At 40.2% G+C, this 16,662-nt stretch overlaps 2 protein-coding genes and 1 pseudogene across 4 annotated transcripts; 2 read left to right on the forward strand and 1 right to left on the reverse strand.

The window, feature by feature from the left end:
• Positions 1 to 2,047: 2,047 nt before the first annotated feature.
• LOC144071242 (UDP-glucuronosyltransferase 2C1 pseudogene) lies at positions 2,048 to 3,967 on the forward strand (annotated as a pseudogene). The gene is made up of 2 exons (XR_013299590.1): positions 2,048 to 2,191; positions 2,327 to 3,967. The product of XR_013299590.1 is annotated as a UDP-glucuronosyltransferase 2C1 pseudogene (transcript).
• Positions 3,968 to 5,340: 1,373 nt separating this feature from the next.
• Positions 5,341 to 11,700, forward strand: LOC144071402 (ubiquitin-conjugating enzyme E2 Q2-like). 2 transcript variants are annotated; one of them, XM_077596469.1, is made up of 13 exons: positions 5,341 to 5,807; positions 7,231 to 7,335; positions 7,407 to 7,529; positions 7,608 to 7,664; positions 7,755 to 7,904; positions 7,973 to 8,057; positions 8,822 to 8,882; positions 8,954 to 9,044; positions 9,131 to 9,189; positions 9,289 to 9,337; positions 9,414 to 9,509; positions 9,994 to 10,060; positions 10,144 to 11,700. In XM_077596469.1, the coding sequence occupies exons 1-13, from the start codon at positions 5,649 to 5,651 to the stop codon at positions 10,173 to 10,175; spliced, it is 1,134 nt and encodes a 377-aa protein (XP_077452595.1). In that variant the 5' UTR covers positions 5,341 to 5,648; the 3' UTR covers positions 10,176 to 11,700. The 2 variants fall into 2 exon arrangements, with proteins under 2 accessions (XP_077452595.1, XP_077452594.1); XM_077596468.1 differs by having other exon boundaries at positions 5,342 to 5,807; positions 7,752 to 7,904.
• Positions 11,701 to 12,561: 861 nt separating this feature from the next.
• Positions 12,562 to 16,587, reverse strand: scamp5a (secretory carrier membrane protein 5a). Its single transcript, XM_077597342.1, has 7 exons — positions 16,419 to 16,587; positions 15,350 to 15,423; positions 15,158 to 15,277; positions 14,321 to 14,477; positions 14,136 to 14,237; positions 13,943 to 14,060; positions 12,562 to 13,879 (listed from the first exon to the last, which is right to left on the reverse strand). The coding sequence occupies exons 2-7, from the start codon at positions 15,354 to 15,356 to the stop codon at positions 13,691 to 13,693; spliced, it is 693 nt and encodes a 230-aa protein (XP_077453468.1). The 5' UTR covers positions 15,357 to 15,423; positions 16,419 to 16,587; the 3' UTR covers positions 12,562 to 13,690.
• Between the last annotated feature and the right edge of the window lie 75 nt (positions 16,588 to 16,662).

The raw sequence follows: 16,662 nt of genomic DNA on the forward strand, positions 1-16,662 counted from the left end.
TTGGTGATTATTCTTTTAATGTTTTTAAAAGATGGCAGTGAGCAAACCAAACACTATTCAAACAACTTCCATTTAAGATCATAGTATAAAACATATTAAATTATATTTGGAATTTACTTTCTTTTCAAAGTTGAGTACATAATCCTTTTTGCGATGCTATTTATTATAGTATTTTATCCATTAATAGTTAAATAGATCAACTATTCCAGGGTCAAAAATCAACCTTTTTTAAGGTGATTGAGAAAATTAAACATTGGCTCAATTAAAAGAAGGCTCATCAAATACTGTGTTTTAGTGTAACAGCATTTTTTATTATATGGCAAATAAATTATTTCAAGATATTTCCTGAATTAGATTAATTAAAAATAATTAAATAATGATGATTTTGCACCGTACAGTCAATCATACCAAAAATTACAATGACAGCATTCTTCAAAAAATAGATGTAATATTCTAAGAAATTAAGCCTATTTTCAAATATAGGGCACATTTACAAAGAGTTGTCTTTTATTTAACATTTTCCTTTTATTTTGTTATTTATTCACGATTGGATTATAGTGAGGTTCTGAGGCGGCTTTTGTTGACCAAGTACCAAAAGGGTAGGCCATAATATTAAAGACTCTTTGAGGGAATGTCATCTTATCAGTTAATTGTGCTGCAAGGAAAGGAGTGTAGGTCAGACGACGTCATATTTTGCGTTTTGAAAGTTCTGCATCTGAGTTTCATTCTCAAACATCTGAAAAACTGCATTACAATGAGCATGGTGGAATAGGGAAAACTGATTTAAAATCAAAAAGTGGTTCTGAATCGTATTCCAAATGCGAAACAGAAGACATAGAGACCTCTGCTAAAGCATCGTTTCCAGATGCAGAGACACAAACGATTGAAACCCCTCCTTGAATCCATCCCGGCCTGGAAGGTTGACGGACTGGTAGGAAGGAAACTTTTCGTCGATGTGCCAGCTATCGGACGGATGGACCACCGTGACCTCGTGGCCTTCGGCGTGCAGTACTTCGATGATTCCTTTTATGTTTATCCAGTGGCTCCCATCTAAAGGGAACACTAGAATTTTGCCTCCAAATCCACACGCCATTTGCATGAACAGGAGAGTAAAGGGGATTACGTCTGACTTTGTCATTGTGACGCCCTCGAGCGACCTTGAAAAAATAGAAAACAAATAAATAGACTGAGGTTAATCTTGTTGCCACGTCATGTTGAAAGTCATGCAATACAATATTTTACCGATAATCATCCAATACTTTGAACTCTTAGAAATATTCCCACCTACCTGAGGTCATATGTCACAGGACAATCCTTGAAACGAGACCGAAATAACAGAAATTGGCGTTATTTTAGAAGACTAATAAGAGTTTACAAATGTCAAGGGACATAATTTAGTTCTGTAGACCACTATTTTATATGAAAGGTGGGCACTCACAAAGACAAAATTCGATCTGGAGTGGAATATATTTGATTTAGATAACAGTTAGTATGGTCAACAGACACTCAATCTCTGTTAATCTCTTGCGCCATCTCGAGGTGTACACAGCATTTACCGGATACAAAATGACTGGAATCAGTCTGTGAGAAAAAAATAATAATTAAAAAAAAACAACAACAATAAATACATTTGAAAAACCACCAGGGCTTTTTATTTTAATTTTAAAGGTGAATGCAATAAGCTTTTTTCCTTTTTCATTTTTCAAAATATTTTTTTTCTACCTCGTTTTTCAAATTAATTTATTTTCTGGAGTTGTTTATTTGAATTTTTGTTTTTGTTTTTCTTTTTTCAAATAAATACATTTGAAAAACAGCCAGGGCTTTTTTTATTTTATTTTAAAGGCGAATGCAATAAGCTTCTGTACTAATGGAATATAATTACATCATGTTAAGGGCTAAATACACACTGGGATCAGACTGATTTAGTATCTGGTAAGTACACCTCTAGGTGGCGCAAGAGAGAGACTGAGTGCTTGTTGACTAACTGTTATCTAAATCAAATATTATAGAATCTTGTCTTTGTGAGTGCCCGCCTTCTCATATGAAATAGTGGTCCATAGGTCAAGCACAGAACTAAATTGTGTCCCTTGACGCTCGTACTTTTGTAAACTCTTATTTGTCTTTTAAAATAACGCAAATTTCTGTTATTTCGGTCTCGTTTCAAGGATTGTCCTGTGGCACATGACCTCAGGTAAGTGACAATATATCTAAGAGTTCAAAGTATCTGATGATTATCGGTAAAGTATTGTACATATTGCATGATTTTCAATGTGAAGCGGCAACAAGATTAACCTTCGTCTATTTATTTGTTTTAAATTTTTTCAAGGTCGCTGGAGGGCGTCGCAATGTCAAAGTCGGACGTAATCCCCTTTGCTCTCCTGTTCATGCAACTAACGTGTGGATTTGGAGGCAAAATTCTAGTGTTCCCTTTAGATGGGAGCCACTGGATAAACATGAAAGGAATCATCGAAGTACTGCACGCCAAAGGCCACGAGGTCACGGTGGTCCGGCCGTCCGATAGCTGGTACATCGCCGAAAAGTCTCCTCACTACCTGTCCGTCAACCTTCCTGGCCGGGATGGATTCAAGGAGGGGTTTCAATCTTTTGTGTCTATGCAACTGGAAACGATGCTTCAGCAGAGGTTTCTATCTCCTCTGCCTCGCATTTGGAATAAGATGCAGAACCAATTTGTGATTTTAAATCAGTTTTCCCAGTTTCACAAGGCTCATTGTAGGACAGTCGTTCAGATGTTTGAGAATGAAACTCAGATGCAGTACTTTCGAAACGCTAAATATGACGTCGCCTTGACCGACCTTGGCATCGGTGGAGGAGCGCTGCTAGCAAAGCTCCTCAAAGTTCCTCTCATTTACAACGTTAGATGGACCTTGCAAGGTGAATCTCATGACCTCATTGCCCCGTCCCCTCTGGCCTACACTCCTTTCCTTGCAGCACAATTAACTGATAAGATGACATTCCCTCAAAGAGTCTTTAATGTTATATCCTACGCTTTTGGTTGTTGGTCAACAAAAGTCATCACAGAACCTCACTATAAGCCAATCGTGGAGCATTATTTTGGTTCCGATGTCGATTACGCCACGTTCTTCTTGGATGCCGAGATCTGGCTGATGAGAAACGATTTTGTCTTTGAATTTCCTCGACCCACAATGCCAAACGTCGTCTACATGGGTGGATTTCAGTGCAAGCCTCCGAAGGAACTCCCTGCTGACCTCAAGGAGTTCGTCCAGAATTCTGGAGATGACGGAGTGGTGATAATGACTTTAGGAACTCTCGTCGGGACGCTTCCTGAAGATCTTGCTGAGGAAATTGCCGCAGCCTTCGCCCAGATACCCCAGAAGGTTATATGGAGATATATAGGCCCGAAACCTGCCAAACTGGGCAACAACACATTACTGGTCAACTGGCTACCTCAGAACGACCTCCTGGCTCATCCTAAAACACGAGCATTTGTCACTCATGGAGGCATTAATGGGGTTCAGGAAGCCATTTTTTACGGAGTTCCGATTGTAGGAATTCCGTTGTTCTTTGATCAGCATGATAATCTCAACAGAATTCGAGCAAAGGGAGCAGCAGTAAACGTGGATATCGTCACACTGGACAGCCAAATCTTTGTTGATGCTCTCCTTGATGTTCTTCACAACTCGTCGTACAGGGAAAATATGCAACGACTGTCGAGGCTGCAAAGGGATCAGCCAATGAAACCGATGGACCAGGCCATCTTTTGGATCGAATATGTTATACGGAATAAAGGAGCCGGACATCTAAAAGCGCAGTCCAACAAAATGTCCTCCGTAGTTTATCGTTCGGTTGATGTTATTATGACTTTGCTTGGATTTGTTTTGCTTTTAACTCTCGCCTGCTTTTTTATTATTAGATTCATGTGTAGAGTCTGTTTAAATATGAAAAAAACAAAAAACGAATAAAATATTTTTTTAAGTTACGGCAATACGTATATATATATATACATATATATAAATATATATATATATATATATATATATATAATGAAAATGTGAAAGAAAAGACAACTCTTTGTAAATGTGTGCTTCATTTGAAAATAGACTTAATTTATTAGATTAGTACATTTTAATTTTTGCCTATAATTTTGACTATAATAACCTTCAATACTACGGTTGTTTCAATGTGTTTGAAGACCTTACAAATTGTGCATGTGTGTGTTATTAATCTTTTTTGACTGGAAGGACTGCTACAAGAAGTTCATGTTTCGTTGCCATTTACGACAATAGACGTCTAATCCATCTGAATTTGGGGAGACCATCTGTTGCTAGGTCCCCTAGTCAAAATGTATCGTTTATCCCCATCAATGGCAGACAATAAGTTAAAATTTTAGGAAATCTTTACAAGTGTTTTGAATTATTTAGCTATGATGGATTATGCTTGGGGCAGCCCGGTGGAGCGAGTGGTTAGCGCATCGGCCTCACAGCGTGGGGGTCCTTGGTTCAAATCCACGTCATGTCCACCTGTGTGGAGTTTGCATGTTCTCCCCGGGCCTGCGTGGGTTTCCTCCGGGTACTCTGGTTTCCTCCCACACTCTAAAAACATGCATGGTAGGCTGATTGGACACTCCAAATTGCCCCTACTTATGAGTATGAGTATGAGCATGAAGGGTTGTTTGTCTCCTTTTGCCCCGTGATTGGCTGGCCACCGATTCAGGGTGTCCCCCGCCTCTGGCCCGGAGACAGCTGGGATTTGCTCAAGCACCCCCCGCGACCCTAATGAGGATAAAGCGGTTTAGAAAATGAGGTGAGAAAGGGATTATGCTTGATTGGTCGATTTTTACACAATGAATTTGGGGCTTTCAATAAAAGGCTATAATAATAAGAAATTGGTTTTTTTGTTTGAATTTGAGTTTGGTCTGACAGCTGTTTAAACAAAAGGAAAAATCCAAAACTAATCTCACATTTCCTCTATCACGTTAAGCATAGTATTATTTGATATGATTGATAATGTGAAACTCAACCACTACTCCATTTAACGTTTTATTAAAAAATATACAATGAAATAAAAATAAATAAACTGACATTTAAATACAATAATGACACGCAATAAAATATGAAAGAAAGGGGCAAGACCGTTTATTTGACAATGAAGTATTTTTATAAAGTACGTAGTATACAGTAAATGGGAGGGGCGGGGCTAAATGGATTTGACGTCTATCGCCGTCACCTAAAGATGAGCCACAAGCAGTGCTACCAATCGAAATGAATTGTACGGGCAATAAACATTTCAAAAAATCAAATTCCACCCCATTTCTAACCAAATTCACACTTTCTCCCAGTGTCCATGTATGAACTCCAAGAATCCAACGCTCGAAATGTCGAGTTGAAAATAAGAGTTTTCCTGTCACGCTTGCTCAATATTGTCGCTGTGCCTGTATGATGACTGGCAATATATTTTGTACACGTCTTTGATGCATGGCGCATGTATATATTGTTGAGAACGTTGTCATCTTCTACGTTGGCCACTCTACGTGAACCCGCAGCCCCTTTTGTTGTTGTTCTCACGCTAACATGCGAGATCCGCAGAGGCGACTCGACCGCATTCCGCCCAGACCGGAGCAGACTTCCCCTACTACGCCAGCGGCCTGCTCGCTTTGAGATGAGTACAAGATGTCGGTGTCGGGGCTGAAGGCCGAATTGAAGTTCCTCGAGTCTATCTTCGACCCAAACCACGAGAGATTCCGAATTATCGACTGGAAACCCGACGAGCTCAGTTGCCAGTTTAACGTAACGGGGGAGAAGCTGCTGATCATTCACTGCAACATCACGGTAGGGTCCGGGTGGGCCGGCCACCTTTGGCGTATCGCACCAGCTAGCTTGACGCAAGACGGGGGTCCGTTGTCCCCCGGGGTTCCGTGAGCGTTGACGAACCGAATGGACCAGTATTTTTATGTCTATTTCCTAACCCCCGTCCCCTCATTTCGAATACAACAAGTGAAAGAATCAACTTGCGAGAAGCGTCCTGCAAAACTAGCTTTTGCTAAGCTCGCCTGACTGGAACTAACGAGACGGCTAGCTTTCCTCGTTAGCCCCGAATATTCGCGGTTGTTTTGGCAGAACTTTTTGCGTAAAGCTTCGCAGTTAACTTATTTTTCTTATTATTTTTTGTTCATTAGCGACGTCGTCCTTTCATCTAAGTGATGCTTTTTTTCCGGCTATACATCACAATACTACTTATCGTAGCAAACATGTCCGGACCGTCAACACTGCTTAGAATATCATAAATGGGAAAAGCATATTTTTCTCCTATTACTTATAAACACTTGAATTCATTTATGTACTTCATATTCATCTCTCATATCGCCAAATATACTGTTTTGATTTAAAATAGCATGTGTGCTGGCTCCGTCATTCAACATTAGAAAGTGTATATATCGCAGAATCCATCCATCGTCAATAGAAGCAAGTGTACTAGAAAAGTGGAATACTACTAAAATAATAATCAACTAATTCACTTCAAATTTTCCAGCAATGGACTTATTAGCTCCCATTTACAGCGATAAAGGCAGAAGCTAATTCGATGGCAAAGGCTGGCAGCAATCCTAATCAAAATGGCTTGGACGTCTGTAGCCGTCAAAAACACTAAAATACCATCATTCAATGACAGCCCTTCCAGTTCAAAAGGATTGGATGATTGCAGGGTTGTTGTTCATAAATTTTAACCCTTTCAGACAACAAGATCAGATTTTAAAAAATCTGTTTATTAAGCGTTACTTCTGCTAATAGATGTCCAATTCATTTAAACTGTGAGGATGGGCAAAAAAAATTCCAATCCGTTTGGGATAATGAATTGGACGTCTAGTGCTGTCAATGGCAGCCTTGTAAGGATAAACACAAAACAGCCTTAATTCAGGCTTAAAAGTTAAATCACATTTTTGTCTTGCTCTTAACATGTCAGGTCATTCAAATTAAGCATTTAAAAAAAATATATACCAAAGAATCAATTAAAACTGAATCTGAAAGATAAAAATAACTAGCGGAAAAAATGTGACTAGACTGAGAAATCCAAATCTATTATCACCCTGACCGATTTGACTTCTGCAAATGTTGGCTACTGATAAGAATGACATTCACTATTCTGCTTTATTTTCCAAATACTTCTGATTCAGACGACGCCACAACAAAAATATAATCACGGACAGAGAATTGTCCCGATCTGCCGTTTTTAGAGACCATCTTAATTTAATCGCAGGAATCCTATCCCTCAACGTCCCCCATATGGTTTGTCGACTCCGATGATCCAAGTCTCGCCGAAGTGTTGGAGCGCTTGGAAGATGTGCGGAAAGGCAACACGTTGGTAAGCCTGCACGTAATAACGAATGGTTCTCGCCAGGGAAAACGTTGAACTTGACTCGGTCCTCTCTGCAGCTTCTTCAACAGCTGAAACGTCTCATATGTGACCTGTGTCGACTTTACAACCTCCCTCAGCATCCAGATGTGGAAATGCTCGACCAGCCTCTTCCCGCTGGGCCCATTATCCAAGAGCGAAAGGTAAGCGCTAACTCTTGCCGTTTCACGTCGCCGAAACTAATCTCGCCCGGTGACCAACAACGCTTCGCTACACTTCAGCACGGACCTCCGGATGAGGTGACGTCGGAGGAAGACGAGGAGGAAGAAATGGGAGAGGTGCCAATGTGTTTTCATTAAGGAAAATTGTCAACGCTTGGAGTTTCATCAGCCGTTTATCTAAACACCACTGATCCACTGTGGCAGCAGGATATTGACTTGGACCAGGACCTGGACCATTACGACATGAAAGAAGAGGAGCCGGTGGATGGCAAAAAGTCGGAAGATGACGGTATTGAAAAAGAACACTTGGCAATCTTGGAGAAGGTCCGTAAAAACCAGAGACAGGACCATTTGAACGTAAGTCCTTTATTGTTATTATTCATGTGGAGCCACAGCATTGATGTAAACCACTTGGCTTTTTTTAGGGTGCAGTTTCTGGCTCTGTGCAGGCTTCGGACCGCCTCATGAAGGAACTCAGGGAGATTTATAGATCACAGAGTTACAAGACAGGTAGCCAATGTCCCTTTCTTTGGCTTTTTTTTTTTCATTATAAATCATCCAACGCAAAGCGACATTCACTGAAGACCACTGAATTACCCGTTTGCCTGCCAGATGCTTTAAAAAATAATTTTGTATCTTCAGGCTAGCCGTGTTTTTAAACAGATTTTTTTAAAATCAGGCAATAATAATGGACCTGGTTTAGCAATCGTATTAAAAATATACATATGTTTACACAAACTATTATTATCTTCTGTTTATAATATTCATTCATTCATTATCTATACCCCTTATTCTCTCATGGGTTGCGAGGGGGTGCTGGAGCCTATCCCAATGAACTAAAGGGCACCAAATGGGAGACACCTTGAATTGCCGGCTAGCCAATCGCAGCAGTCACATTTACTTTAACATAAATAAATAACATTTGGGGCCTTTTTTGAACCATTCCCGCTCACACTCATACCCAGGGGCAATTAAGACTGTCCAACTAACCTAGCATGCATGTTTTTGCGATGTGGGAGGAAACTGGAGTACCCAGCGAAAACCCACGCAAGCCCAGGGAGAACATGCAAACTCCACAGGAAGGTCGAGTTCGAATCCTAGATCTCACAACTGCGGGACTGACGCACGCACTAACCACTTGGCCAGCGGGCCGCCGCCTGTTTAATAATATTGTAATAATTTTGCATTGTCATGGTCCACGCTCTGCCTCTTTGAAGTCATGATCTCACGTGTGTACTTCCCGTAACTGTGTGTATTTGTGTGTCACTTCACAGGTATTTATTCCGTGGAACTCGTCAATGACAGCCTTTATGACTGGCACATCAAGTTAAGGACGTAAGTTGAGAAGATGCCACCTGTTATTCCATGCCACACCTGTACTATTCCACGTTCTTTGTCGTTCATAGGGTAGATCCAGATAGTCCGCTGCATAGTGATTTGCAGGTCTTAAAAGAAAAAGAAGGGGTGGACTATATTCTTCTTAATTTCTCTTATAAAGTGAGTCGCGTCATAGGTGTGTGGAATCCTCTTTTCAGACTGAACAACGGCGTCAAAACGTGATCATCTTTTTCTTGTCGTGACAGGATAATTTTCCTTTTGACCCACCTTTTGTGCGGGTTGTCGCTCCTGTGCTCTCTGGAGGGTGAGTGGCTGTTGATCTGTTCGTGTCCAGTTTGGATACAAATTGCTTTTAATATGAACCCATTCTCCATATTGTTTGTTATTATTGTTATTATTGCAGTTATGTTTTAGGGGGAGGAGCCTTGTGTATGGAACTTCTCACAAAGCAGGTGTGCCAAAAAGAACTGTCTTTAAAAAAAAAATAAGATTAAAATGTTAACAGCATTGCTTTCTTGTGTTTTGCAGGGCTGGAGCAGTGCCTATTCCATAGAATCTGTTATTATGCAGATAAATGCAACTCTGGTGAAAGGAAAGGCCAGAGTTCAATTTGGGGCCAATAAGGTGAGACTGTCTCGCATTCATGAATCACTACTTTTAACAATGCTTCTAATCCATTTGAACTATTCCCGGATTTCAATAACGTCAACCATTTTGCTACATGGTTTCATCTTTGACAAATTGTACCTTGTTCATTTTATATTTCCAAAATTAGGAGTAAACAGACCCTGAAATATTTGGCACTTCCCTCAACTTTATTCTACATTAAGCTCTCCTTCAAATAACACTTTATGCATTGTGAATACTTTTTTAAATATAATTTTAGTCCACCTTGTGGGTATTTAAATAAATAAATAAATAAATATTGCATTTGAATAGGTGGTTTGCTAGAATGTATTGTCTCTACATTATTGATTACATTGGATCATTTCTATCTGTTTTTGACAGTACTATTGCATATTAGCAGTCATTTATCAGACAATATACCGCCTACTAAAAATGAGTTATCTCGACAGGCCTTGTCTAACTTGAGATTTCTGTTTCTCAGAACCAGTACAATCTTGCCAGAGCACAACAGTCGTACAAATCCCTTGTGCAGATTCATGAAAAGAATGGTACGTACAATCTAATCACTGATTGGAAAAATGTTCGCACATACTTTGAAAAGGGTCCCATACCCCCCACCCTTCATCCACAGGCTGGTACACACCCCCTAAAGAGGACGGATAAGCGGCTACAATCACTCTGCACTAGGAACATGGGTCAAAGCGTCTCATTTTCTTTGGAGTATTTTTCCCCATCTGACTTGTTGGGAGTGCATCATGTTTTTTGCAGGACCACCCGGTCTGTAAACAAGTATTCCCTCGTTTGATGACGGGGCATGGCCCGCCTCGTTCAGATATCTTCGATTGTCTCTTCTCCGGTCTGAATGTGTGTTGGGAGGGGGGTGGTTCTTCTTTAGCTGCTTTTAACAAAGTGGACTTTAAATGAGCTTTTTAAAAGTCCCTCCGAAGCCCTTGGAGTGGCTCGTCACCTCACGTGTTTTTAATGATTTTGTTGTTGTTGTTAATGAACAGGTACACAGCTATTTGTATTTCCCCCAAGCTATCGAGTGAATGTTTATTTTATATGAGCAACCTCGACAATAAATGAGCCAGTTGTCATAGTGTGGATGGGTATCTTTAAATTGAAATGCCCTGACACTCTTCTTTTATGATAACCACAGAGGTGTTTTGGCTTGATGTTAATCAACTTTGGAGTCCGCTCCTTGTTGATAAACAGACCGTGAGTGAGGCTTTTTAAATTAAGCATCATGGATGTGCTCCAGCAGAAATTGACACATTATCCCTGCTAGAGTTTGACTAGATGTGGTTACCAATGCAGTCTGATTTCCGGTCGTGACTGGAAACATGTTCATCCCTGAGATCAGACCCACTAAGGACACAAAAGGTTGTTGGATTATTAATAGTGTATGTACTTTGTTAGTCGCGACATACCTTGATTGTAGTGGTTTGCACCTTCCCGGTTTAGTTACTAAGACACAACGCTGTTACATGATGGAGAGTTGTTGAGTGATCTGTATTTAAAAGAAAAGGAAAAGGAAAAGAAAAGGTAAGCTGGCTATCATGAATTGCTCCGATATGCAGGTGAACTCGTGTTGCTTTTGGTGGGAGAAAAAGGTTTGCTTATTGTGTAAGAATGCAAAATTTGTCTGAACTTGAATCCAATTTTTAACTGAACAAGTTTCAAAGCTTTGTCGCGTTTCAGAGACTATTTGAATTGGCCTAAAGCAACGTAAAGGCATTCTTCATCAAGATTCTCATTGTGATTTCTAAATGCAAATTGGGGGGGTTTCTCAAAAGCATTAGAAAGCTGTTCTGGTCAGGAGCCTTTTTTTTTTTTCTTCTTTCCCCCCTTTCATTTTGAAACATCAACACAAAAGGGCCGCCGACGTCAACGCCTAGCTGCCAACGCCAAAAGTCTGTTCTGAGGGGCAAAATTAAAGATTCAAGATGGAAAGTCACATAGCGATGAATGGACTTGCACACTTGTCTGAACTGAACTGAACTGTGATGGAAAAGTTGAATCTCTTTAAAACCGACAGACAAGAAAGACGGTGACGGCCTCTGGCACAATTTGCTTGCTTTGAGTTTCAGGTTTTATTTTTATTATTTTTTTCATTTGAAGACATTTTGACCATGTACAGTAATTTGTAAGCTTGCATCAAGTTTATGAATAAAGAATTTTATGATTATTGTTGTTTGGGGATTTTATTTAGGCATTTTTGGGGTGACTTTAGATCAACTCAAGTCCTGAAACTTTACAAACATGCAATTAAATCAAGCATTCCACCTGACATTTGGAGAAATGACTCTGGTATTTCTTATCGCCGGACCAAATAATACCCAATAGAACACTCGCTTTAAATCCACCTCACAAATGATTTTTTTATTCATTTATAGTACATGATAATACAGATCAGACAGCAAAAAGTACACATGGGAGGAACGGCCTTTTGAAGCATAAATACAGCACTAATGGAGTGCATTTGTTGTCTGCACAAATTCACCTTTCCCACTGTACAAGTGATAAATGGTGTACATGTAACGTAAACATTGAACAGAAAATAGTGGTTTTCACTTTCAGAGAGGAGCTCACATTTACTAATTATAAAACCCTTTTGAAATTTGACAATCTTGGATTACATTGTGCACCGTTCTTGAGGAACCATGTACTTCAGTTTAAAAAAAAAAAAAGATAAAAAGCATAAAGGAGGAAAAATTGTGTTTGGAATTAATTCAAATAACTGAAAGGTTAAACAAAATATGCATTTTTTTCCCCACATGATCACAACCAGACAAGACAAATCACATTTTTGAAATAACAAGCAGTCAGTTACATATTTTTGTACATTTGTTTCAAATCTAACACTGTCACGGGCAATCTTAATCTTGAAGACATTCGGATCACCTCATTTCAATTCATATTGTAACATACCTGTCAACCTCTGCCAATAACTGCCTTTATAAATGATTATTGATTCCCCTTACAAACCCCCAAAAAACCTTACAAACACCGTACGACTCGTACGGTGTTTGTAAGGTTTTTGGGGGGTTTGTAAGGGGAATCAATAATCATTTATAAGGGCTGTTATCGGCAGAGGTTGACAGGTATGTTGTAATTTTCTTCTTTGTTAATATCATAGTACACTTGGTAGAATAACACACAGCCACAGAATGACAATGGAACAAGGATATTTTTTAAGCAGATTACAAGAAGAGGGAGAATTGAAAACTGCTTTTAACCACCCACAACATCGACTATTCACGTTATGTCCAACTTCCAGTTCAAGACACGGTTTTGGAATGTTTATCCAGTCAATTACGGCTTTTTCAGCCCTTTTTACAGCAGACATTATGACCACTAAAGCAGCTAAACTGGCTATATTTGTGTAATGAAGCCATATTAATCAAATGTAATATTTTGCTGTAAAAAGGGCTCTTCGATTTCTGTGCTTTTACACACAACCAGTGTATCACAAAAATGTAATGAATATGATACCGTGGATAAAAAAAATAAAAATAAAACGGCTACACAGTATTTTCTAACAAAAAATTGCATAAAACAACAAAAAAGTAAGATGGATCAAATTAATGTTTGACATTGTATAATTTTTACCACTTATAACTGCAGTTGTAGTTAATATTTCAATATAGTGTTCTAGCCTTAAAAAAATCAATTAAAGCTATCTTGGCATCTTTAGCTTAGCCTAAGGAAAGAGCATCCAAATGTTACAAAATTATTGTCCAAACCCGACGCAGTTGTACTATCATTTATGATGACATGTAGTGCTTTTTGTGCATAAATATTTTGCGCCTCAACTCCTTGGTATTCCTTCTCTTAGCCATGCAATGCTAAACTAAGTGAGATAATCCTTATTTTATCCATTGAGCGGCACTTTCTCGCATGTTTGGGATTCAAATAGTCCAAAAAAGTGAAGAAGATGGATGTTTTAGGTTATTTGGATTCAATATTAAATGCCAGTATTGACAGTGAAAATGTGATAAAGGGATACAAAAACTAACTTATTCACATTTAAATTTCATAAATGTACAGTACATTTGCACCTTACACCCTATAATATGCTTCTCCGTTTGTGAAGTGGTTACTAATGAAGGGCACCTAATTACGAACTGCCTTCTTAATTCATCCCTTTTGATAGAACCTGGCACCTTTTCGTCGTCCTACATGGGGTCGTCGTAGTTGTACGTGGGCGCCGCCGAGTATTGGTTCTGCTGCACGGCCCCCTGGGCGGCCCCCATGGCTGCCTGCTGGGCCGCCTGCTGGACGTGGGGGTTCTTCCAGGCTCCGGTGGCCCACTCCTCCTGGGCTTTCCCCAGACTGCCGCCGCTGCCGCGGTAGAAGTTGTGCACCTGTACGGGAAAGCGTGTAAACAAACAACCGGTTGTAGGTTGGAATTTGATGGCGTGGTAAACCTTTGAGAGGGCGATGAAGGAGAGCACCGCCACGGCGGTGAACATGATGGTGGGGATCAACATCACCACGGCCGAGCCCACGTTGGTGCTAAAGAACGTGATGGTCGCCAGCCAGCCACTGGTGGACGCAATGGAAATGTTACATTTAAAAAAAACAGATACAATTTATGTGTATTTGTGGTCATCACTTTACCATACTCCCCATCCGGGGATGCCGACCGTCTGTATAATACTGATCACAACCTGGGCCATGAAGACGAAGAAGAACGCCATAAAGTTGAACGAACTGTCAGTCCTGATTGGAAGAAAAAACGTCATCGACAGAAGCCTGCCCTTTTTTTGTCCAAGACGTCATGCATTGACATGTAAGCGGCTTACTTGAAGGCCTTATAAATGGGCCGGAACCAGCACACGTATGAACAAGGCGTGAAGAGGATGAGCCATAGGAAGGCCATGCCAAAATTGGTGGCCCCGCCTCCACCGCACATCCACGCCAGACAACCGATCAGATTAACCGCCAGTGTGGCGCTATTCACTGACCAAGAAAGAATGACAGTGATTGACACCTTTCCACTCGGGTTATTGTGATTCAACAGTTGAAATCAGTCAACACAACAGAAACGTCTGGTAAACTTGAAGTGAAAGCTTCTGAGGTGAGGGTTTACTCGTGAATCATTCCCGAAATATTGCGTATTAATTCAGATTAAGCCTGCTAGCTTCTTCACAAACAAGATTGAAAACTGTCTACCCCGAACAACACTATCTTGCACTATAAATAAATAGTAATAAAAAAACAAAGGCCAGAACAATGTGTGCAAACACCAAACAAGAAATAGGCCACACATTTTATATCCCCCTGACATGAAGCAATAAAAATAATAAAGAAATTTTAATGTATATGATAATTGAGTCGCTACACATTTCAGACCTTTGAAAGAAAACCATTTTTGAACAAAAAGGCACCACTGAAAAATGAAGATATGGATCAATACTGCGTTTAGATTGGATCATTTCTTTCAACCTACAATGATATATCTATAGACGCGTATTCATTATCTTTATCACTCAATCATTATACGATACACCTAAACAACAAATACAACAACAAAAAATATCCGTCCCTCTGGTCTTGCAGCAAACAGTGTTTTGGGTAAAACAGTTTTTGGGGCGGACCGGCGTTGACATTTTAAACACAAATGGCAGCGCACAACTCACATATCCACAAGTAGTAGAGGCGCTTGCACATGGTGCGATGCTGGTCGGGGATCTCGTTGAAATCTTGGTAGAAGCACGGCTTGAGGGGGATGAATCGAGGCAGGGGAGGGAAGTTGTTCTCTACGATTGCACAAAGATGTTTGAGTGGACAAAGCAGTTTCTCTGTTGCGTAGTAGCATTACATCCACATACCTGCCATGATGAGTTGAGTATTTTTCTCTGCTTGCAAAGGATGGCTTTTCGATCAGCTGGCAATAAGAGGAGTGCTAAAAAACAGAGCGAGAGTTAATGTTAATCTGCGTTTTTAATATATTTTTTATTACTGTGTGGAGTTTGCGTGTACTCCCTGGGCTCGCGTGGGTTTTCCCTGGGCACTCAGGTTTCCTCGCTCATCCCAAAAACCTAGTTGTACACTCTAAATTGCCTCTATGTATAAGTGTGAGCGTGATTATTGTGTGTCTCCTTGTGCCCTGCGATTGACTGGCCACTGATTCAGGTGCCCATAGTTAGCTGGGATGGACTCCAGCACCCTCCGCAACCCTAATGAGGATAAACGGTTCAGAAAATAAATGAATGAATGAACACTACACAAATACCTGGGCTGGCAAGGAATGAGTTAATGAGGCCTTTTTGTGACCCCAATATAAACAGAAAGGAGGCACTCCCTGATCATATCATCTTCATTAAAAACGCCTTTTTTGTTGCTGGTACAGATAAATTAATGTATGTATGAATTAATTCAAAAATGAAAAGTAGTAAAAGCCACGTATTATGGATGTGATTGAAGCATTGTGGCCTTGTATATTGAAATTGGAACAATGATGATACATTCAGGCCCATCAGATTCACAAGGCTCATTTTTTTATTTTATTTTAACGGCTACATTATTTTTGTGGCTGCTTCTAGAGGACATTTTGATGCACAGTATGGTGGATGCTATGAAGGGCATCTTTCTGCCTCCAAATATGAACACTGCCTCCAGAAGCGAACCATTCCAGGACGAATCTTTTTGTTTTATGGTACACTGCGATCCCGACTATACGTATTATAAATAATAATAATAATAATAATAACAATCGGTGGATGCTGCAGTGGGGAAACGATGCATCGCGCTGTCCTTCAGCCTTTGCGTCGCGGCACGTCACGTCACGGGTGCATCGGCGCTTCTTCCCCCCCAGAATAGCGAGACTATACAATCCGGTTGCATTTTAACGGCTTTTCACTATGTGAATGAATGAAAATAGGACGAAAAACGACTCACCTTACGTTTGGCTGCTCGCTAGAATTCGTTAGTTCGTTTCGAATGCATCTTGTGAACGGATTTTCGCCAAAATGCACGCTTTGAAAAGGGACAGGGGCAAGAGAAACCGCTAGGCTTCGAATGATGGGATCGCGAGGAAGAGGCGATCACGTGACGGTGTTTTTTTTTTTTTTTTTACACATCTCGCTCATGTATTTTCGGATGGGAGGGGGACGAGGCAGAGTCCAGCGAAAACAGTGGATTT

This window comes from Stigmatopora argus, chromosome 3 (genome assembly GCF_051989625.1).
Source record: "Stigmatopora argus isolate UIUO_Sarg chromosome 3, RoL_Sarg_1.0, whole genome shotgun sequence".
Classification (NCBI taxonomy): Eukaryota; Metazoa; Chordata; class Actinopteri; order Syngnathiformes; family Syngnathidae; genus Stigmatopora; species Stigmatopora argus.

Excerpts from the sequence above, each read along its gene's own strand:
- LOC144071402 (XM_077596468.1), top strand. The coding sequence starts at position 5,649 with ATGTCGGTGTCGGGGCTGAAGGCCGAATTGAAGTTCCTCGAGTCTATC. Across the intron at positions 7,665-7,751 it reads AGGAGGAAGAAATGGGAGAG|CAGGATATTGACTTGGACCA; the intron begins GTGCCAATGTGT and ends CCACTGTGGCAG. Across the intron at positions 9,338-9,413 it reads TGGAACTTCTCACAAAGCAG|GGCTGGAGCAGTGCCTATTC; the intron begins GTGTGCCAAAAA and ends TGTGTTTTGCAG.
- scamp5a (XM_077597342.1), bottom strand. Across the intron at positions 14,478-15,157 it reads CCTCTACTACTTGTGGATAT|TGAATAGCGCCACACTGGCG; the intron begins GTGAGTTGTGCG and ends TTTCTTGGTCAG. Across the intron at positions 13,880-13,942 it reads CCTTCATCGCCCTCTCAAAG|GTGCACAACTTCTACCGCGG; the intron begins GTTTACCACGCC and ends TTTCCCGTACAG.